The sequence below is a fragment of the Triticum urartu genome, chromosome 6 (genome assembly GCF_003073215.2).
Source record: "Triticum urartu cultivar G1812 chromosome 6, Tu2.1, whole genome shotgun sequence".
Taxonomy (NCBI): domain Eukaryota; kingdom Viridiplantae; phylum Streptophyta; class Magnoliopsida; order Poales; family Poaceae; genus Triticum; species Triticum urartu.
Genome location: NC_053027.1, coordinates 468,961,880 through 468,984,562, shown reverse-complemented (window position 1 = coordinate 468,984,562; position 22,683 = coordinate 468,961,880). Strand labels below are relative to the sequence as shown.

The 22,683-nt window shown below is 48.2% G+C and overlaps 3 protein-coding genes across 4 annotated transcripts; 1 reads left to right on the top strand and 2 right to left on the bottom strand.

Moving 5' to 3' along the window:
* The first annotated feature begins 514 nt into the window (after window positions 1-514).
* Window positions 515-2,684, top strand: LOC125514281 (transcription factor bHLH137-like). 2 transcript variants are annotated; one of them, XM_048679592.1, is made up of 6 exons: window positions 515-1,027; window positions 1,149-1,349; window positions 1,437-1,571; window positions 1,689-2,021; window positions 2,110-2,188; window positions 2,647-2,684. In XM_048679592.1, exons 1-6 carry the CDS (start codon window positions 737-739, stop codon window positions 2,682-2,684), a joined length of 1,077 nt encoding a protein of 358 aa, XP_048535549.1. In that variant the 5' UTR covers window positions 515-736. The 2 variants fall into 2 exon arrangements, with proteins under 2 accessions (XP_048535549.1, XP_048535550.1); XM_048679593.1 differs by lacking the exon at window positions 2,647-2,684 and having other exon boundaries at window positions 517-1,027; window positions 2,110-2,522.
* A 117-nt stretch (window positions 2,685-2,801) lies between these two features.
* LOC125514282 (universal stress protein A-like protein) lies at window positions 2,802-6,444 on the bottom strand. The gene is made up of 5 exons (XM_048679594.1): window positions 5,924-6,444; window positions 5,315-5,394; window positions 4,943-5,061; window positions 3,756-3,832; window positions 2,802-3,093 (listed from the first exon to the last, which is right to left on the bottom strand). Exons 1-5 carry the CDS (start codon window positions 6,162-6,164, stop codon window positions 3,068-3,070), a joined length of 543 nt encoding a protein of 180 aa, XP_048535551.1. The 5' UTR covers window positions 6,165-6,444; the 3' UTR covers window positions 2,802-3,067.
* A 1,118-nt stretch (window positions 6,445-7,562) lies between these two features.
* On the bottom strand, window positions 7,563-10,736 carry LOC125514280 (tubby-like F-box protein 5). The gene is made up of 4 exons (XM_048679591.1): window positions 9,637-10,736; window positions 9,473-9,560; window positions 8,591-8,723; window positions 7,563-8,510 (listed from the first exon to the last, which is right to left on the bottom strand). The coding sequence occupies exons 1-4, from the start codon at window positions 10,027-10,029 to the stop codon at window positions 7,835-7,837; spliced, it is 1,290 nt and encodes a 429-aa protein (XP_048535548.1). The 5' UTR covers window positions 10,030-10,736; the 3' UTR covers window positions 7,563-7,834.
* Window positions 10,737-22,683: the final 11,947 nt, after the last annotated feature.

Sequence of the window (22,683 nt, the reverse complement as noted above, 5' to 3'; positions counted from 1 at the left end):
AGGCGCAAAATCGCCCCGAGAGCTGAACCAAAGCCGATCATTTCGAGACCATAGAGCTTTGGCTGGTGTGTGTAACGCGGTTGTATCGGTTTTCGGTCTGTTTTCCTTGTTCAACTGTCAAATTTCTTCTTCTTTATGAAAAGGCAGGGCTACAGCTGGTTGCTCGGGAGAAAAAAAGTTTCGTATACCCATTTCTGATCAATGGCTACCGTTCACACATCATAGCCAGCCTCACCGGTCGACAGCGCATCAGGCTTACAAATTAAGGCAGATGTGTGAACGAGCCACTTACCAATTTGCAGACAAACGGAGGGGCCTGAGCGGGACTTGCTAGCCACTGCACTGCATGCATCTGCCAGCCCAAACACAGGGCCCCGGCCCTCCCTCCTTTACTTACCCAGCCCCCGCCCTACCTCACATGATCACACCTAAAGGAAAGGGCCCAATCCAATCCAATCCCGCGGGAAAAGTACGATTACTTCCTACACATTCCCTCTATATATATGGATTAGGAAAAATTCCAGGGAGCACGAAAGAGGGCCGGGGGAGGGAGACAGGGACGCGCCAGCTTCACACACAAGCCCTACGCCGCCTCGCCTCGTTGCTTGTCTTCCAAGATCCGTAGTTAGCTGCACTGCGCCAAGAAGAATCAACCAAAGCTTCGCCCCGACTTAATCGCCATCCCTTCTTGTTTGGTGTTGTTGAGCCTCGATCGATCTTGGCGCGGTGGTGGCTAATGGCGCACTGCGGCGGCGGTCAGGCGGCGTCCGTGGAGAGCCATTTCCAGGGCCTGCTCGACGACGACGACAAGTACCGCGCATTGTGCGGCGCCTTCGGGTACCTGCAGCAGCAGGAGTGGCCGGACCTCAGCGGCGCGTGCTACTCGGCGTTCGGCGCGCCGCCGCCGCCGGGTGCAGCGACGCAAGCGACCAGCAACGGCGCCGGCAACTCCTTCACCTGCAGCGGTAGCGCCAGCAGCGGCGGCGGGTCCGCGAAGAGAAAACCTGACGCGTATGTGGACGCAAAGGTGAGTGAGTCGGACGATGTTTTTGTGCATGCGCTGCGAGCCTCTTGTCTCTGCGTGAGCCTCGAGCTGTGCTCTGCTTATTGGTGTGCTGGTCTTTGACTGACAAAAAAAGCTTTGCCAGGACGACTGCAAGAGGCCGAGAGGGAAGCAGCAGCTGTGCGATCCTGGCGAGGCTGGAGGGGCGGCGAAAGGGAGGCCGGAGAAGCCCAAGGCGTGCGCCAGGAAGAAGCCGGAGCCGGCGGCCGCCGGCCAGAAGACCGACTACATCCACGTCCGGGCCCGGCGCGGGCAGGCCACGGACAGCCACAGCCTCGCCGAACGGGTATGCATTGCTACTCCGGGAGGCCGGGGAAATAACAATTGATCTTGTGTATGTATGCACAATTTGATCCTGATGCGCGTGATGCAGGTGAGGCGGGAGCGGATCAGCGAGCGGATGAGGTACCTGCAGGAGCTGGTGCCCGGCTGCGACAAGGTCACCGGCAAGGCCGGCATGCTCGACGAGATCATCAACTACGTCCAGTCCCTGCAGAAGCAGGTCGAGGTACGCACGCACGCATCAACCATACCAGACCAAACCAGCTTGAATCTGTTTCTCTCGCTGTCCGTTCATCGGAGATCACGTTGCATGCTTCTTACTTTTGGGCATGGCCGCACGCAGTTCCTGTCCATGAAGATCGCCGCCTCCAACCCGGTGGTGAACTTCAACATCGTCGACGACCTCTTCGGCGGCAGGCGGATGAACCAGGCGTGCGGCCCCGCGGCGGCCCTGCCCGCCATGACGCTGCCGATGCACCAGGGGCAGCTGGACCCGTCCTGCCTTCAGATGAGCAGCGCTACCATGCAGCAGATGCAACAGCCGGCTGCTGGGTTCGGGCTGGACATGCTCGTCAGCAGCTCATACCCGGCGGCGCAGAGCGCGCCCCCGGCGGCGGCTGCCACGCCGGTGTCGATGTCGGCGTCGGCCACCGCGTCCGTCGATTCATGCCTCGACGTATGTGCCTGGAGATCGACCGTCCCTGCATGATGTACGGTTCTGGTAGATGATATTCTGAACTTCTTTTTGCTGTATTTTGCTGCAGGTGAACGGAGCTGCTGCTTGGGACATTGCGTCTCAGCATTTGTTCAGTGGGTTCGACGCACAGTTTCAGTCAGTTCAAAGTGAGTAGCTGCTTCTCTGAAGCAAAGCTTGCAGGGTTTACCTTGTACTGATATTCTTATGTGAAAAAACATAGATACAGAGTTAGCCAGGGAAAAATAAGATGGTGTTACAGTTAAGATGAGGCCAGTGGCCATCACGTACCTGCTATACTGACAGAAGGTTAAAGAATCTCATTACAGAACTCTGACAAAAAAAATGCGTCAAACAGTTTATTTCATTTGTACTCGGCTAAAAATGAGTACAAATTTGGAAGATGCATGTGTATAGTCAGTTGAGCACAGGAAGCATATGTGATGAACACATTGAAACTTGAGTGAGCGGTTATGCTGAACATTTTCCTGAATCCAGCTTCTACTTTTAGTACGTAATGCAGTGTCAGGACTGAAGTGTCCATTTGTGCTATTTCTAGCTTCAGAAGAACATGTTCCCTGAATCAAGATGCTACTTTCCCTTGCAGGTGACTGTTTGCTAGACAACCTCAAAATGGAATTGTAAGCAGGATTAATTCTCATTCCTGGAGTTTTAAGTGCAACTATACGTGTGGCTGAAGATTCTTTATTCATAGCAACTGTACTAATGCAGTATTCTGTCAGCAATGAGAACAGAAGCACATTTGTGCGTGAAGTGTTATTCTTGTATTGCTAGTGTACCAAATCATAAGCGATCCACAATTCTTCACTACCAAGCTACACAAAGGATTCAGATTACAGAAAAAGCATTTATAATATGTTCTCGCTACCTTGCTCAGAATAAATATTCTCACTACAAACCAATCCAGAACAACAACATGCACACGTCTTATCAGATAAATTACATTAAACTGAAGGTGCGACACCAAACCAGTGCACCGCTGTCTCCTACTTGTCGCCGTCCCCTCTTCAAAGCACAGACTGTTCACCAGCTTCTGCAAAGACATAATTCAACCTTACTTATACTCGAAGTAGAAGATAACTCGTGTGCACATCATCGCTGGCAATAACTTCTGATGAACATAAGTGCACCCAGATCCCTCTCGAGCAAGGTATATTGTTTCAGATTTTCATGGGTACTACTCAAATTTCAATCTCTCTTAAACCATCAAATATGTTTTGCCACAAAAAAGCAACAGCATAAGATAACTATGCTCTCATTGTGACTCGATCAAGAAAGTTACACTAAAACATTTTTTATCAAGTGGATATTTTGCCATCACAAACAAATACTGAATTAAAGAATTGTTTTAAGGAAAACAGAATCATCACCAACATTACAGTGTGAGTGTGAAAAGGAAAATGAGCCTTTTTAACCGAGCGCGGATTTGATGTGAGGAACGGCAGAAATTACTCTCTGAACACAAGGCGGACTTGTAGAGAAATGGCAAAATCATTTGCTTGAATATCTACTGGCAAAAAATTCCTCACAACTAAAAGCTGCTAGAATTATCCACTTGCATCCACCAATGCATATCAGTATGGGCATACACAGATGCACATGCTAAATTTGGCATTAGCACTTCTGTTTGACAGTCTTTATTTCGTGTAATGGTTGTGGACTATCATGATTCATGAAGTAAGAACTCGAACTAACCTTTGCCTGGGACAATGATAACTGGTGCTGCTTTACAGTTGTGGAAGCAATACTCACTGACACTTCCCTGCAACACACTATAGTAAAAGGGCAAAGTTAAAGGTGTACTTGACAATATATCTTCAGCTCATGGGCGACAATAAAATATGTCGATACATCAAATGGTAGAAACAAGAAACAACATTGAACATTTTTTAGCGCCTTTGTGATTTGACAACAAATACTCGAGCTATCACACATATTCTCTTAAAGAGCACTCAAAGTTGATGTTCTTTTCATGCATTAACTGAAGCATGCCTAGGCACTATCAGGCCTGATTCTGCAAACACTGAATTAGAGATCATTGGCTTGGCAGTTCTCGTTTCACAACAAACTAGTACTAGACTTGCTTGTAGATAGTAAATTAGTGAGAAAATTTATATGCCCAAAAATCAAGTATGACCTGCACTTGAACTATGCAAGGGAAAGTTGTGGCTGTGTGGCCATACAGTTACACCTCTTATCTAGACCATCCACTTTTGCATCAAAATTTGTACGCACAAACTTCTTCTTTTTGTTTCTCTCAAATAAGGAAACATTTGAAATTGAAACTTTGCAGGTCAACATCACACAAGTACTAACATGTGCAGATTTTTTCAGCGAAATAAAAATACTTAGAGTAGTATATAAAATGATAAAACTGATTCGAAATTTATAATTTGACAAATTTCTGTTGCATCACAAAATCATAAACATTTTATTCAGAGTGGGACTTGTGTTGCATTGACCAGCAAAGTTTCAAGGTCAAATGTTCTCTTTTTTTTAATAACAAATGTTCTCTTGTTTCGAAGAAAAAAAAAGAGAAGTTTATATGTAAAGACAGCCCGGATCTTGATACAAAGATGGCTGGCCAAGATAAAAGGTATAGATGGCCAAGATAAATCCACACTCGCTGTGTAACAATGCCAATACTCAAACGAAGATGTGTAAACTGAACAAGAACAACAAAAGGGCTTTGACGATACACCTCTGATGAACTCTCATATGCAAACCTTATGCTGATGGGATAACAGTACAATTATGCTTCCGAAGTACCAGATATTATAATGTTAGCCAAGGCAATTTAACTACGGAGCTAACTCATAAGCTCCTCAGGTTATCAAAGTTTGCCGCAGATGTCACTGAACTGTGGTTTAGGAGTCAGATACCTCTGAATAAGACTTCGACCACGTGTGCCAATAACGACGGCTGCTGGCTTCAATCGCTCTGCTTCTCGGCAAATAACCTTTCCGGCATCCCCTTCAACAATCCGTGCCTTGGTATGGACCTTGTAAGTTTCCCAATCAAACTCACATGTATCAATTCCTTATGGAAAGGAAACAGAACATAGAATTTCACAAATATGAAGACTGCACGAGAAATAGTCTGCGTAGCTTTCACTAAAAAAGTGCTCATAGCATTGCAATTTAAGCTTGCGTCGCAAAAGAACATGAGGTACGCTAATGAATCCGGTGCGCAAAGTGCTCATTTGCAGCACGAAACCACACACGCAGAGACACAGGGGTGGTAACAGGGCATACCAGTGACTCCTTGAATGCCTCGACGGCCAACTCATCCATCAGTTCCTGGCTCTTGTTGTATACCAGATCATTTTGCACACCTGCAGAAAATCGAATCACATTCAGCCCCATTCTCAGTTGATTACAAAATGTGGACCGATATCCTGCATGTTCAGATGCTTGGATGATCTCACACTAATTCAGAATACAACCAAGTTCCCCTGGTTTTATTTAAGACTGAAACCAACCCTCCTATGCTATCATGGCATTCCCATCATTCTAGCAACATGGATCCATGATAACCAGGATACCAGCCAACAACTTTCCTGATTGCGGTTCCTCTATCTAGGTGGGGTCGTGAGGGCATGATATATGCGCCAATTGACCCTTCTTTCTTTCCTGGCAACATTCAAGTTGATGAGGTCGTGGGGCACAAAATGTTAATCCAAGGATGGTGCCTCATCACTGCTATAAAGAGACGATCATATTCCAACCCAAACTAAAATGTGCCACAGTTCGGTGGCTGGACCGCCCTAAAAATTACTAGTATACTGTACTGTGTTTTGTTATAACATTAGTAAATAAAAAAATCGAGCAACCCTAGAGAAGCGCGCGATTCGGGGACTCAACTGGAGACGGCGTGGACGAGGTGGAGGGTGTCGGCGATGCGCGCGAGGTGGGCGAGCGCCCAGCGGAAGGCGTGCCTGGAGTTGGGGCCGAAGTCGACGGCGACGAGCAGGTCCCTGCCGCGGCGGCGCTCCCCGGTCTCGCGCTCGAGCTCCGGCGCAGCGTGGGGCACCACCGGGATGAGGCGCGGCAGCACCACCTCCCTCCAGCTGTACTCCTCCACGTCCTCCTCCACCGTCTCCATCGCCTCCGCTCGGTGGTCGGTACCGCTACCGCCGACGGCGAAACCCAACGCCGCCCGCCCGCTCGCTCGCCTCCACCTACCCCTTTTCGATTGCTTTTGCCGCACTCACTACGTACGTACGTCGTTCTGCTAGCAGCTGAAGTAAGTACTAGTAGCAGCAAAACGTTAACCGTGGTGCTCGTAGTATATTTATGTTGGCCGGTGACGACGGCGTTAAGCTCGGTCTGCCGGTGCCGGGGTATCGTGCTGGCGCGGTCGCCTCGCCGACTACACCTCCTCCCTCGTCCTAGTTCGTTTCGTGCATCTTCGTCATGAGTTTCTCGCCATGTAAATTCAGAGGTCAAGCAGTAAATCTTGATTTCATCATGGATCCATCCATTTACCGTGGTCGCTGGCTGGTCCTTCTCCTCCTCCTCCTCCTCCATGTAGGCGGAGTGGTGCTACGGCCAGATACGGTCAAAGGGCCACGTGAAGTGGGGAAGAGGGGGGAAGAAATAGGCGGCCAGGGGCCCAGGGCCCATCCGTACGCCGCGGGTTTCAATCTCCCAGTGCTCACACATTTTCCTCTTTCTTTTTCTTTTTCAGAGGACGCCCGCACCTTCTAGAAGGCCAAGAAGATTCGGCGGGGATCACCACGCCACGCAACGCAAGCGAGGACGAAGGCGGTGTGTATATGACATGGACAATGACGGAGTTGGAAATGCTTCCTGCCCAAGCCTGCTGCGGTGCTTCTCCGCGGGCGAGGGAACCCACGATTACCCAAGAAAAGCAATCTGGTTCGAGGTTTATCTGCTGGCATATACGTATAATGGTTAAATGAACTCTTGGATGCTTCTACTGTTATTATCACTTTCTCACTCTTCAAGGTGCCTTCAAAGAAAAACATTCTTCTCTGGCCCTCAGGCAGCGTAGATCATCAAGATATGCAAGGTCCAGGGAAGCAGATATGCAAGATAATCTACTCTAGTCGGAATATCTGGGGACTTACCCTGAAAAAAAGGGAATTTCTGGGAACTATAATCAAACTACGCGTGGGACACATGCCACAGAAAAAGAAATGATTGGAGGCTGAGATTATGGGCACTACTTCCTCTGACCGAAAATGTATTTATCAAAAGTTACGTCCTTTTAAATCTGTAATCAGTTTACACTTGTAGCATTTCAAACAATATATTTTGCCCTTGAAGAACGCATCGATTTTCAGGTCTTCACACGTTTCTGACTACAACGTTTTGCAGTAAGATCTCAGACCGATTCAGCACAAACCCTCCCAAGTTCGACACAGATCCTAGAAAACGTGGTGGCATGAGAATGCTGACAGCCGCCAATCGCAGTAGCTAGCAGGAGAAAAAACACTCAAGAATTTCTGGGGAGAGCAGGCGAAGATGAACAACAATGTCCATAAAGGCAGTGATATGTCACTGCTAAACATTCCAACAACAACAACAATAATACATACCAGTCGCTTACAACAGTTGGCCCAAATCATCCTGGGGGGTCTGCCAAGATACGGGGATATCATTGCCCCCATCTTCATCCGGCAAAGCTACCATCAATCTACCACCTACCATCTCCCCAGGGGCATTCGTCCCGAGAGTCGAAGCAAAAGATATCAGAATTTACAGCATCCAAGGGGGCAGGCAACACGTCTCCGCTGGCCCGATTAACGCCTATTCGCAGGCCGGTTTCGTGTCGAAGCTAGTCAGGCAGATCGCAAAGGCCTGGAACGCCGACAGCGGGTATCTATAATCCATTGTGAATATGTCTTTCCCGATCTTCCCAAACTGGAGGATCACCTTTTCCTGCTCCGCCGCTGGGACGCCCAGGGAGGGGTCAACCGAGGCAACGAGCTGGAAGTTCTTGACCGATGCTACGGTGACACGCCCTCGGAAGTTGAGGCACCAGCACTGCAGCTGCTCGTGCCAGCGGGGAGCTTTATTCTTCAGAAGCAGAGGCGCTTCGCTGGTGGAGATCGGTCCGGATAAATCAGCGCTGAGGCTTGTTGACGAGAATTCGATGTTTGGTACCTTTCCTTTGCCACTAGTTGATAAGGTAGACACTTGTTCGTCGAGTGAGTGGACCATGCCAGTAGGGGTCGGGGCCTTGCCACCTTCCTGAATGCACACGGCTGGTATCGAGTGCATGGTGCACTGCATTCTCCTTGGTCCTCGATTGCGCAGGACAGTGAGCTCATATGAGACGGTCGCAACATTGTAATTGCCTAGTGGCAGTCTTGGTGATACTTGCTTCGAGTGCCTTTTGCTTGGCTTGTTGTTAGGCAACACCGCAGCATCACAAGGAGGTTGGCTATCAAATATTGTGAACTTTGTGCCAAGGAAGTTTGGTCTGATTCAGGAGAATATAGTATGATTAAAATGGCACAGTAAAGTAATCATATTACTTAGCCAACAAAATAGTAAGCTTACTTCAGTTTGCCAACATAGGTGCTGCTGGAATGAGAAAAATCATCAGACATGAGTGATATCACAAAAGAAGTTCTGGCTGCACGTCTGATCTTGCGGGCCGCAAGCAAAAGCTTGTCATTTTCCCCATGCAGAGCTGCATTGCATACACAACACTAGTCAGTGACATTGTTGGGCATATTTGAACTTTGGTAGATTTGTGTGTCTGACTAAATCTCTGTAAATGAACTAATCTTAAATAGGACGTGGTGCAGGTTATCTTTCTGGATGCACCCTGCTCCACTGCCTACCAAGCTTGACGTGGACTGACCCTAAAAAGGGTTTGCTGTGGACTGCACAAGATATCTAGCTTATTCTGGTAAAAATTAATGCACCGCATCAACGGTTGAGTTCAGCTTCTTCTCCTGCTACACTTGCTAAGAATGAGTAACCCAGGTCCAATTTGATGCAGCAAGAAGGGAGTTTTACTATGGTATACCCTCACTTAATTGATTACAGTGTTCGAAATGATGTTAACCAGTAACAGTTAGCTTCCTTCTCAATTTGGAGTTCAGGACTAGCAATGAATAAAGCTTTTGCAGTAGTGGGAAAACCCTTAGATTAATTGTTGTTTATTATTCTGCCGATTCTTCTTAAAGGAATGTAGTACAAACTCTATGATACAAACTGAACCATTTATCTTCGGTGCCATCCCATTAAGGCATTAGCGGATACAGATTCCACTAAATAGAATAAATCGTGCATCGACTCGCCTTGCATGGGCCAGTCATACTAACTCACAAGGAAAAGTATGAAGCAATACATTATACATCTTGATGCAATGGTAACAGAACAAAGAAGGAATTCGAAACCATGTGTTCAAGCAATCAGGCAAGATCGACTTACATGGGCTGAGCCCCAAGTAGAGGAGATAGGTGGACGTCGCCCTGTCCCTCCTCACAAAGCACTGCACCGGAGAATCACGAGGCCCCGGCTGCGACAAATCACCGAGTCAAGCATCCAAACTCACACCATGATGAGCAAACAGATCATGGGGAGACGGGAGATACCTGCTTTAGGGAGATGGGGAAGGTGATCCTGCTGCACTCCTCGAGGGTCTTCACCACATCCTTGGTGACCTCGCGCCACGACCGGCAGACGGCGGCGCAGGCAACGACGTGGCGCCGCGCCGGCCAGGCCACCTCGCTGGCCTCCACCCTCTGTATCACGTCGATGAGCAGCTCCGGCGGCAGGTTCGCCCACTGCCCCTGCTGCTGCGGCTCCTGGCCCGGCCGCGGCGGCTGCGGCTGGGGCTCCGGCCACAGGCTGGGCCAAGAATGCCGCGACCCCCCGCGGCCGTGGCCGTGGCCGGCGCGCCCGTCGGTGACGCCGCCGCGCCTGGACATGCTCCCGATGCCGTCCCTCATCTCCTTGAGCTCCCGCACGATGCTCTTCAAAGACATTGCGACTTACGGGGCAGCTGCTGTCGCTCTCGCGGAAAGAGGCCGGCCCCCTTACTGCGCCATGGCAAGATCCGCCATTGCGGGCGAATCTACTCCAAAAATGGCAGGAGACAGCTCATAAAGTAGTCGCCGCCACTCACGCATCCACCCCAGCTAAACAAATGGGCTTTTTTTTTGAGAAAGATCTGAAGCACGCGGCTCCGGAGAGACCCAAAGAAGCTGGAATTTGAGGAGACGGCGAGGGCGAGGATCCGGCGTTTCCTCGCCCGGCGGCCCGGATCTGGGGAGGAGGCAATGCGGCAACGAGGCACCGGAGAAACCGAGGATTCACGCTCGGGCGGCCTCGAGATCCAGAGCTTCCCCGCTTTCGCGGCTCAGAGAATCAAGAAAATCGGCTCAAGGACGGATCCGTTTCCCTCATTTCCGCCTCCGTTGGATCCCCAGCTCCTTCCTCCTTCCTTCCTTCCCCCGCAAGAGCTCCAGATTACGGAGCCCCCCCTCGCTCGCCTTCCTCCTCTAAGCTCTGGGTTTCTCCACAGAGAGCTTCTCCCTCCGCTCCCTCCCTCTCTCGCTCTTCTCTTTCTGTCTCTCCGCTGCAGCTCCTGTGAATCCCGTGTGTTCGGGCGTGGGTTTTGTATTAGGGAGAGGATAACAAAAGGGGCCTTGGAGAAATAAAAAAATGAACGGGGACGGGGTTTTTTAAGCGGGTGGGGACGGCCTTTGTGGGGCGCTCTTTTTTCCTCTCGTTGAGTTTTCACCTTTCAAGGTGTGCAGGTACTGGTACTCGTCGCGGCTCCCCAAAACCCACAGCTGCCCAACGGGAATCCTATGTATCGGCACGGAATGTGCGCCGCTGTGGGACTCACGCTCTGGTCTTGGGGTGAGGTTGGGCTGCTGCTCCGGTGAGGTGAGGTGAGGTGAGGTGAGGTGGTTGCAGGGCAAGTTACATGGTGAAGAGACCCTAAAAGGCACTTTGTGTTGGGAGGAAGACTTTCCCTCTGGGATGCAATGGATGGTTGATGGAATGAAAAGGTGTCATGGGGGTTTAGGGGGATCAGAGATCCAATCTGTCAAATTATCAAAATGATAGTGTCAAGGTTTTTTTTAGGGGTTCATGGCTTCAACCCATGAGAAATATCGACATATCACCCCCGACATCTATGGATGCACTCCCTGTGTATTTGGAAGACGGGCGTGAAATCCTTGGCGCCAAGATCAAGGAGCAATGAAAAGAGTTCAAACCTTGCCATTTTTTTTACCTTCAAATTGAATTAATCTCTCCTAACCCCAGTAACGTGGGCTCCTCACTTCCACCAAAACTACTCTTCTCGGTCACATGTCGGCATGCAATTCAATAGCGAAGATCCACCTGTTTTCTGATTGGTGGGCAAGCAAATGAAAAGATTGCATTGATTTCGCTCAATTCTTACTCTCTGATTTTTGCATGCAGTTATTGCTCTCCGATTCCGTAGTGTCATGAACAGATTATGGTGTACTTTGGGCACATCACGACTTTCTTTGCTCATGGTGGCGTTCTTTTATGGGAAGGGGGAAGAAATATACTTGTCTTTATTTCGTGACATTAGCAATGATTTGTACCGATCAAAGATCAAAAAGAGGTGTTACACATATGTGTGTGTCCACACATTTTTGGCTGTAGCATAAATTTGGTTTACGCACAAGGTTGCTCTATCAAAAATTTGGCTAGCCCCAATTTTAGTTGAGATTTTTCTTGAACATGAGTTGAACAACATTGACTAAAAAATAAACCAGAACCGCTAAAGGAGCATTGGTATGCCAAAAACTTGCCATCCACTGAAACAATGAATATTTTTTTGGTTGTTGTCAAAAGGAAATGGATAATACACTTCGGCCATAATCCAAAACATACCCTTAAGTCACTATGCATTGTGGTAATTTTGGTTGGGCTTTTTGCTTGCACATGAGTTGAACAACATTGGCTAAAAAATAAAAGGACAAGTTGGTCCATGCCACTGCCGAAGTTGCACATTCGAATTTTGTCACTCAAACTTGTGTGTTTTGGTTTGTGACATTAACGCTTGTGAAGAAATTAGGTCCATGCCATGCCACACCGCTCCGACAGTTGTCGTTAGTTTGTCGTCAACTTTCGTTGTTTCATCACATTTGAGACTAAGCGCTTCGTCGCGTCAACTGCGGCGAGGAGGCGACTCAATTGATCCTTCCGGTCGATGTGGGCCCCATAGTTGATGCTATAGTTTCAATTCTACCACTCTGGTAGTACTACGATGTGGTGTGGCCTGACTCTTCAGTCATCCCTACAGATGTAGGGGCGTGCCGTTGAGGCCATAATTTCAATTGTGCTACTGCGATGTGAGCCATCTGTGGGGCCACCTACAACGCTCGATGTAAGTGCATCTAGTGCCCCTTAGTGATTTTGGTGTATTGAAGACTTATAGGTTAAGGGACTAATGCATTTGTGAGTGTACACAGGTCTATAAGTCTATGAGAAGCTTGATATTTACAGAGAAAGTCGACCCCTAAAAATGAAGTTCTTCGACTGAAGACTTTGGATCTCTGAAGACTTTCTGAAGACTTTGAAAGTGAAGAAATTAGTGTGACCTTGAAGACTTGGTATTCATTCGAGGAACATGAAGCGTGAAGACTTTTGTTTTCGTAGTTTCATTTTCTCTTTCTTGAGTCATAGGAAACACCGCACTGTTAAAAGGGATCGAGGAAATACTAAAAAAAATTCATGTTGTGTTCAACTCAAAATCCTACACCTACCAATCCCTTCGAGTGAAGCCATTGGAAATCTCATACAGTCCAGTCATATTCTTCAGTGACAGAGACGAAGTTCTTCTGGTCTCTGAGGAATTTGTTCTGACTGAGGAGTTAGGAATTCGCCAGTGCGGATTGCCTACACAGCGAGGAACATGATAGCCCTGAGAATTTTGCTACTCAAAATTCCGATGCGCCAGCTGTCTCAAAATATCTATCCACCTAACGGTCATATCATTGAAGGGCATTTATGTCTTATCATGTCGGACTGCTCCCTAGGCTATAAATAGCCGCCCCCTACAACCACTAGCTGGTTGGCTGCTCCGAGAGAAACTGACACTTGTCATTTGAGAGCAACCCATCCTCTGAGGACTTTGAACAAAAATCATCAAGTGAGGAAAAACCGAAACCCAAACACCTACAAACTCCAAGTGATTGAGCATCACTGAAGAGATTGATCCTGCGTGGATCCGACGCTTGTTACCTTTAAAGACTGTGATTCTTCCAGACGGTTAGGCGTCATGGTCTAGAGCATCCAAGAGGAATTGTGGATCGCCGAGTGACCAAGTTTGTGAAGGTTCGGAAGTCACCTGAAGACTTACCACGAGTGATTGGACGAGGTTTGTGTGACCTTAGTTCAAGGAGAATACGGTGAGGACTTGGTGTCCTGAGCTGCGTGTTCAGGACTGGGTGTCCGGGACTCTGTGTCCTCGAGTTTAAAACTTTAAATACTTAGCCGCTCCAACCAGACGTACAACTGAGACAGCAGTTGGAACTGGTCTACCAAATCATTGTCTTCACCAAGCTTACTGGTTCTATTCCCTCAACTCTTTCATTTTCTCATAACTGTGTTGAGTGTTTGTTCATATCTGTGTTTGAAGACTTTGACTGAAGACTTTCTTAATTTCCTCAGTTCAATTTCTTCAGTCTGTTTGTCTTCATCCTGTGTAATCCTGTGCTTACGCTTTTTGTACTCTGTGCTTGTCTTCATTTCATCATGATGACTATGTTTGTGTTCTGTTATGTTTACTATTGAGTACTTATTCCACTGCTAGTAGGTGTGCAGGTACTGGTACTCGTCGCGGCTCCCCGAAACTCACAGCTGCCCATCGGGAATCCTATGCATCGGCACGGAGTGTGCGCCACTGTGGGACTCACACTCTGGTCTTGAGGTGAGGTTGGGCTGCTGCTCCGGTGAGGTGAGGTGAGGTGGTTGCAAAGCAAGTTACATGGTGAAAAGCCTCTAAAAGGCACTTTGTGTTGGGAAGAAGACTTTCCCTCTGGGATGCAATGAACGGTTGATGCAATGAAAAGGTGTCATGGGGTTTAGGGGATCAGAGATCCAATCTGTCAAATTGTCAAAATGATAGTGTCAAGGTTTTTTAGGGATTCATGGCTTCAACCCATGAAAAATATCGACATATCACGCCGACATCCGTGGATGCACTCCCTGTGTATTTGAAAGACGGGCGTGAAATCATTGGCGCCAAGATCAAGGGGCAATGTAAAGAGTTCAAACCTTGCCATTTTTTACCTTAAAATGGAATTAATCTCTCCTAAACTCCAGCAATGTGGGCTCCTTGTTTCCACCAAAACTACTCTTCTCGGTCGCATGTCGGCATGCAATTCAATAGCGAAGATTCGCATGTTTTCTGATTGGTGGGCGAGCATAATGAAAAGATTGCATTGATTTCGCTCAATTCTTACTTTGATTTTTGCATGCAGTTATTGTGTTCCGACTTCGTAGTGTCATGAACAGATTATGGTGTAGTTTGGGCACATCACGACTTTCTTTGCTCATGGTGGCGTTCTTTTGTGGAAAGGGAGAAGAAATATACGCGTCATTATTTCGTGCACGCTGGGGTGTAGTATGACATTAGCATTGATTTGTACCGATCAAAGATCAAAAAGAGATGTTATGCATATGTGTGTATTGACGCAGTTTTGGTTTTAGGGTAAATTTGGTTTGAACACAAGGTTGCTCTACCAAAAATTTGGCTAGCCCCAATTTTAGTTGAGATTTTTCTTCAACATGAGTTGAACAACATTGACTAAAACATAAACTATACCGCTAAATGAGCATTGGTATGCCAAAAACTTGCCACCCACTCAAACAACGAATATTTTTTTGGTTATTGTCAAAAGGAAATGGAGAATACACTTCGGCCATAATCCAAAACATACCCTTAAGTCACTATGCATTATGGTAATTTTGGTTGGGTTTTTTGCTTGCACATGAGTTGAACAACATTGGCTAAAAAAATAAAGGGACAAGTTGGTCCATGCCACTGCCGAAGTTGCACATTGGAATTTTGTCACTCAAACTTGTGTGTTTTGGTTTGTGCCATTAATGCTTGTGAAGAAATAAGGTCCATGCCATGCCACGCCGCTCCGACAGTTGTCGTTAGTTTGTCGTCAACTTTCGTTGTTTTTATCACATTTGAGACTAACCGCTTCGTCGCGTCAACTGCGGCGAGGAGGCAACTCAATTGATCCTTCCGGTCGATGTGGGCCCCATAGTTGACGCTATAGTTTCAATTCTACCACTCTGGCAGTACTGCGTTGTGGCGTGGCCTGACTCTGTTGACTCTTCAGCCATCCCTATCAATGTAGAGGCGTGCCGTTGAGGCCATAATTTCAATTTGTGCTACTGCGATGTGAGCCACCTGTGGGGCCACCTACAACGCTCGATAGTGGCACATTCCAAATATCTGGACAGAGCGGTCAATATTGACACGCAGATAATTATTTGTCGGGTAGAGCCCCTTTCTTCCCACCACTTCCAGTCACGTCGACCCCTGCTCGTTCAACGTCGCCACCTCTGGGTCGCTGCTTGATATGTTTCAAACGTATATATAATATATTTTTATTGTTTCAGGTTATGTTTATATCATTTGACATAGTTTTGGCATTATTTTTTATCTTTTTTTTGACTAACCTATTAACTCGGTGTCTACTGTCTAGTATCAGTTGATATTTTCTGCATGTTTCAAAACTTGCTGGAAAATTAAGTGTAAGCTCCAAAAAAACACAGAAAAATCAAAGATGTTTTGAGTCGGTAAGCTTCCTGAGATCTCGAGCCCTACTGGTGGGGAGCCCGGTTGGCCCCATGCACCCCCCACCACACAGCCGGGGGGTGGGGGCGTGTGGCCGCCCTGGTGCTCCGTTCCACCACCCCCTCGACACCTATGTTTTTTCCACTCTGGAAACCCTAACCATCAAGGAGTTTTTCTGTTTCCGCTGCAACACCTCTATGTGTTTGTGACGACCTAATGTGTAGGCCTTTTCCGGTAATCTCCATTTACTTGAAGGGTCACCATGATCGCCCGTGAGTAGTTTTGTTTGGACTATGGGTCCATAGCAGTAACTGCATGATTTTCTCTCCATTATTTCTCAATACAAAGATCACATGAGTTGCCCCTACATAATTGTGATCCATCTGATGTAATACGTTGGTGTGTTTGCTGCATAATGTTTGTTCTTTGGCCAAGTTTGATGGGTGGTCTTCAAGAGGGAGTTGTGTATGATAGTTGGTTTATGCTGCTTCCGTTCCTAAATATAAGACCTTTTAGAGATTTCAATACGGAGCAAAATGAGTGAATCTACACTCTAAATATCTCTATATACATCTGTATGTAGTTTGCATTGAAATCTCTAAAAGGTCTTATATTTAGAAACAGAGGAAGTATCTTGTAAGTAATTTATCACAATGACAGAAAGTGGCAAAAATTGTATTGTGCTGTTGTCACTAGGGAGAAAAAAGTGATTCCAAAGTTGTGCTTTGAACGCGGAGTGAAGACAGTATATCATCTACTCCACGTTATCATACTTAATACAATACTCTGTTTTATGTATTCTCTATACTACGATGAGTGATTGTTAATTGATTGTAAGTTTCTGTCAAGAAAAAACAGAAAATGGGAAATTTGTGGATGAGAAAAGGCCGCATGCTGCATTCCAGATTCCAGACATGAGTGCTTGGGTAAGTTACGTCCTCAGCTTCAGGAATATATCCTGGACAAAGAAACAACCAAAGTAGTTCCACGCCATAAAAAAAGAAAACCTCGGACCCACGCTGGACGGTCTTGCTGGCCATCGGAGCTTCAGGTATAAAACCAAAATCTCGGAGAAAAGTTGATGAGTGAATTTATCCTGTCCATAAATATCTTTTTCTCACATGACTCCTCCCAGACCATAAAGTATTTCTCTTCGAAAGCAACCCCAACGTATTCTACAGTGTGTAGCGGTAGCCATCGCCGCATAGATTGAGCAAGGTACGCACATACATTCCCATGTCGCACTAGACTAAACTAATATCCATAACACGTCCTCAACAACACTGACCCTGCGCGGAATGGCAGACACGCGCACGAGGACGACAGCCTTGTTGGTTCCCGTTGGCGGGTCACATTGGCATCGCCGCACCTGCAACCACGCCATCCAGGCCGTCATCAGCAGCATGGCTCGGGCCGGGCCGGCGTGGAGGCCACGCCTGCCGCACCATCTTCCTCCCTCCATGGCACGCCTCCGCCTCCGCCGGGCGCCAGGGGCCGGCACGGCTCCCTTCTTCCCCCATGTTCGGCCGGCGTCCCCGTGGAAATGTTCTGCGGAAAACAATCATGCGGTGGTGGTGGTGATCATCAGCCGGAGCGGCAACGGCGGTCCGCGTGGAGGAAAGTTCGTCTCGGAGACAGTTTTCTTTCCGGCGGAATCCCGCCGTGGTCCATGACATCGAGCGTGGTTTGGGGGCTTGCGCATCATGAGGCGCTCGCTCAATCATGGCCTGTGCATGCATGGATGGATGGCCGTCTTCATTTTCCCTGCCCTTTTTGACCCAGCCAGCAGCGTACGTGAGGGATGGAGGTTGGGGGTTCGGGACCATGTGGAAAGTATCGGGTGCTGGTGCTCCAATGTCAATAAAACAGTTTCAAATGTTTCAAAAAGTTCCAGAAAAATATCTGAATGTTCACAAGAGTGTCACCACAACCTCTAAAAAATTTCAGCTTCAAACTCGAAATGCACATTGAAAAGCGAAAAAACAAATCCAAATATGAATAGTATCAATCTTGCTTTTGTTTTTTTAATTATTCATGCTAGATTTCACATTTTGTTTCTCAATGTGTGTTTCGAGTTTGGACCTGAAATTTTTAGGGATCGTAGTCACATTCCTTGTGGACATTCAATTTTTTCTGATTTTTTAAAACATTAAAAAATGTTTTTTGACGCGAGAGCACCGAGAGTACCCAAGGGTGGGAGCACCCAATACTTTTCAGAGGGCAGGGACCCTGAAAATGGGCGAGAGTTTGCTTCTCTTTTCGTTAGAGCATCTACAGCCAGATTTTACAAATCCGCCCCCTCAAACGCCCGTGGACGTGTCCGGTCGCATCCGCGGACACTGACCGAACACTTCCTAAATTCGCATTTTCATACCCGCGTATCTCATATCCGGCATCTTATATCCATACAAATTCATGCAACATAGTACGTACATCACCAAACAATCAAAATCGACGAGGAACAGACGTACAAACCAGTACCGAACAGGCATAACCAAGATCACCAAACGAGCATAGTTCACACAGTTTAACGATCTGCCACATTGTAACTATATACTATAACTAGATTATATAGAAGCAGAGGGCGGGCTTCACCACTTCCTCGCCGGCTCTTTGCCCTTTCGGTGGCCGGCGCTGTCCGCAGCAGGAGGTGGGTCGACGTTGGAGCCGTCGGAGTCGGACCCGTCAGAGGAGGAGGAATCGGAGATGACGATGTAGCTTTGCAAGCGTCGGACGATGCGGTCTTGCTTGCGCTTGCGCTTGGCCACCCTCGCCGCCGTCTCCCGCTCCGATTGCTCAATGCCGAGCCGAAGCTGTTTGGCGTTGATCCTTCGGAGCCGCCGGGCGACCGTCTCCGCCTTGGTAAGTGACCGACGGCACACCCACTGGAGGAGACACTCCTCCTCGTCGGGCACCAGCATCACGCATCGTCAGCGCGCGGACTGCGCAGCCGCGTCGAACCCGCCCCCATCTCCCTTACCCTCTGTCTCTCGCGGCGGGCGGCACGTGCCTCCGACTCCGGAGTCCGCATCCGCGGCGCCGGCTGAGCGGGCACTAGAACCCACCGCTGCCTGCGCGGAGCGGAGGCCGGAAGAGCCAGCTTCGGTGTCAGCGCTGTGGCAACGGGCGACAGGAGGCGTTACACCGGACCCGGAGCCGCCGCCCGTATCGACCCGCGAGTGCTCGAGTGCGATATGAAGCTCCATCTCGTCCTCGTCTTCGGAGCTGCTGCCGGAGTAGCTGTCGGTGCTTGACATGCTCGTTGGCGCCGGGGATTGGACGGATTAGGGAAAGAGGAGCGTCGGGAGCGGAGCGGAGTGGAGTGAAGGGAGCTAGGGTTTGCTTCGGAGGGGAATTTTATGGGGCCGAGGTGGGCTAGCGGTAGGCCAGGCTGATATGGTGGACGCGTCCGGGTGCGACCGGCCTACCTCATATCCATCTTATATTTAGGCTAAATATGAGGTGTACTGGTCAGTTAGGACGTTTATCCACGGTTTAAGAGCCCCGATTAAGTCGGAATTTTTTGACTAGTCAATGACCGGACGTATGGGACGTGTTTAAGAGGTCGGAGTATAGATGTTCTTATGTTCAGGAAAAGAAAAGTTGGGTTGTAACTTTCGGAACTTGATTGTTCGAACGTGTCCAACGGGTTATAGTGGATGCTTTACGCAAGAAAAAGAAGGAGAAAAAAACATACGTGGATGCTGCCCGAGCCAACCTTCCGCACGCACGCAGCACCGATCAAGACCGGTACGGTGGCACAGTATAGTGACTTGGCTGAAGTGTGCGCAAGCGACGTTTTGTGGTCACACCGCAGGGTGGGCGAATCGTCGAGCGGAAATCGTGTCTGCAATATGCTGAATGATACCATAAGAGCAAGTCCAACGAGACGATTCAAATGGACGCACGTTTTGTTGTTTTTTATTTATTTCGGTCGGCTAGGTGGACGTCGGCGTCCGTATTTTAAAATGGGTTGGTTTGACCGTCCAACGGGGAGGCCGACCCAATGTGGCGGCATGAAAAAAAAACAAGTTGCATGAAAATAAACATAATTAAACATAAAAGTGGCCTGTCAAACGCCGGCCAAAGTCCACCTACATCTAATAAACATGAGAAGTGGATGACGAGGCGCCGGAGGCGCCCTTCCCCTTGCCATTGCTTTTGCCGAAGAGGCCCATGACGCGCGCTAGGGTTTGCGATCGCCGGCGAGGAAGCAAAGGAAGTGGTGGGGGCCAGATATGGACGGGAGAAGTGGATGAGGCCGACCCCGCCGCACGCGTGGTTAAAAAAGGACGCGCGCATTGGCTGACGCGTGGGCCCGTTGTCGGTGGTCGTCATAAATAAGACGACCGGTGGCGGTTGGGTGGCCGCCAGGTGGGGACGCGGCGGACGGCGAGGAGACGCGCGGCGCGTCCGCTTCACATCCGCGCCGACGCATTCCAGGCGCAATTTTGGGCCGGAAATGGGTCGGTGCGGACGCCGGACGGACACGATTTGAGTTTGGATCAGCGCGTTGGACCGTCACTTTTGTCCATGCCGATCCAAACGGACGCGGGCGGACGAAATGGGTCACCCTATTGGAGTTGCTCTAAGGTGAGGTGCTATGATCGATCATCAAGAGCTAATCTGTTCAGCAACGGGCAAGGTTAGGAGCAGGACCATCGACCCCTTAATCCCATTCCCATCATCGTTGTCTGAGAGGGTGCTTGGATACATTTTAGTCCCATGACTAAAAGTAGTGGGACTAAAACTTGCTAACCTCACTCATGCTTGGATCCAAATACTAAAGAGACTAAAATCAAGTTATTGAGCATTTATTATCCTCCAAACCCTCCAATTCAGAACTCGTATGTGTTAAAGAAGAGGAATTAAATGAGGAGAGAGAAGACTAATACATATTTTAATAGGTTTCCTATGACTAAAAATTTTTAGCCTCAAGACTAGTCCTAGCCTTTATTTAGTCAGGGGTACTTGAAACTTTAGCCTTTAAAAAAGACTATTTTTAGTCAGACTAAAAATAGTCTCTTGAATCCAAGCACCCTCTGATACTCTGATATGCTTGATTTCGTGCGTCACGGTGACCACAAATTCCGCTTCAGGAAGAAGCAGGGTGATGGGTGATGAGTGAGGAGGACAACCAAGTGGACAACCATGTTCCTCCTTTTAATTGAAAACTGACGCAGACAACCAAGTTGACATGCACTTTTCCGCCGCCCCTTAATTTGATCGATAAGTTGGTGCTGTTAATACTAGTACATACGAAATAGTGTCGTTCTTATAGCAGCGGTCCGAACGAAACGAAAAGGCCTCAGTGGAGGGACGGAAACTCGGTGCTTACGGGTTCCCGGCGCCCTATAGGCGTCAAAAAATTTAGTAATTCAAAAAAAGTTTTAAAAATTTCAAATCTTTTTTGGAATCAAATATGATCAGGTATTGTACTCGCATAAAAAGTTTGAACCCTATTGACTTCAGAGCAAAAAAGATAATTTTATGACGACAATATAGCGTATAGAGTACTTGTGTATAGTGTTTTTTTTTGCCGAATCTTCGACCCAAGATACAATAAAAGTCTTTCTCTGACGAATCTTTTTATACAACTACAATATTTGATCATGGTTGATACAAAAAAAGTTTCAGGATATTTTGAACATTTCTTGAATTACTAATTTTTCTTGCATATAGGGTGCGTTGGTGTCCAGGTTCTGCTTCGTATTTTCCCTCAATGGAGAGTCTTGACTTATTCCGTGTAATAAACTCATTGGTTAAGACCAACTTTAGCAGATAAAACCTTGCTGGGTCGCTTTTTTGAGGCAGATTTACGAGACAGTCCAAGAAAACGGCACGACCAGGTCCTACAAAAATGACCCGGCCCATAAAAAATTTACGGGAGGCCCGTAAACCGCCCCCCAATCCGCTATATATGCCGGCGCCGGGTCATTTTAGGGTATCCGTTCACCTTTTCCTATATCCTCTTCCGCTGCTTTTCTTCTACTCCGGCGACAAATCGAGCGAGCTCCGATAGTGTTTTGCAGCGAGTAGATCCACCAGAAGCGAGAGGAGATGTCGTGCACGGGTGGAGGTCGGGGTGGCCGAGGGGGCTCGACGGCCGCTGCGGTCTCGGCAGTAAGCCGCCTCGCAAGCGCCGCAACGACGCTAAGGTCGGGAGCTCCTCCCTCCACCCATTAGTGGAGGAGTGGCGCAAGGAGCAGGCGCGCACGCGCTGCGCCTGTGGCACCGGAGCACGGGCATGGACCCATTTCGATAGGACCGCCTCTTCTCCCCTGCGCTGAAGCGTCTCCGGGCGGCGGAGATCGCGTGGTTCGAGGTGAAGGAGGCGGCCGCCCCCGGAGACGAAGTTGCAGTGGCGCGGGTCGCGACACTCAGGGAGGAGTACCAACTCACCTTCCTGCTCTCCAACTCCATGATGGAGCACCACCTCAGCGTCGGCGAGTCCGGTGATGGCAAGTCCGGTGACAAGTAGATCTAGTTTAATCTCCGTTTTATGCTAGTGTGAAAGTTGTTTCATTATGAACTCCGTTGTTGCTTAAGTCCGAACTATGTTTTAAGTATGAACTCAGGTTATGTTTTATGTATGATGGACTTCGGTGATGTTTTAGGTGGCGTGAACTGTGAATTTTAATATGTGGTATATGTTTGAAGGATCTATTTTGCCTCAGCGTCCGTCGTCCTGCTAAAATCATTTTCCGAATAACATAACCGGTTTTTCTGAAATGGGCACCAGAGTTGCTCTAAGCTGTAAGCCTACTTACCTCTATAAAAGCCCTCACTCACTCACTGTCACAACAGCTGGGGCTGGATGAACCTATTTTCTTTTCTT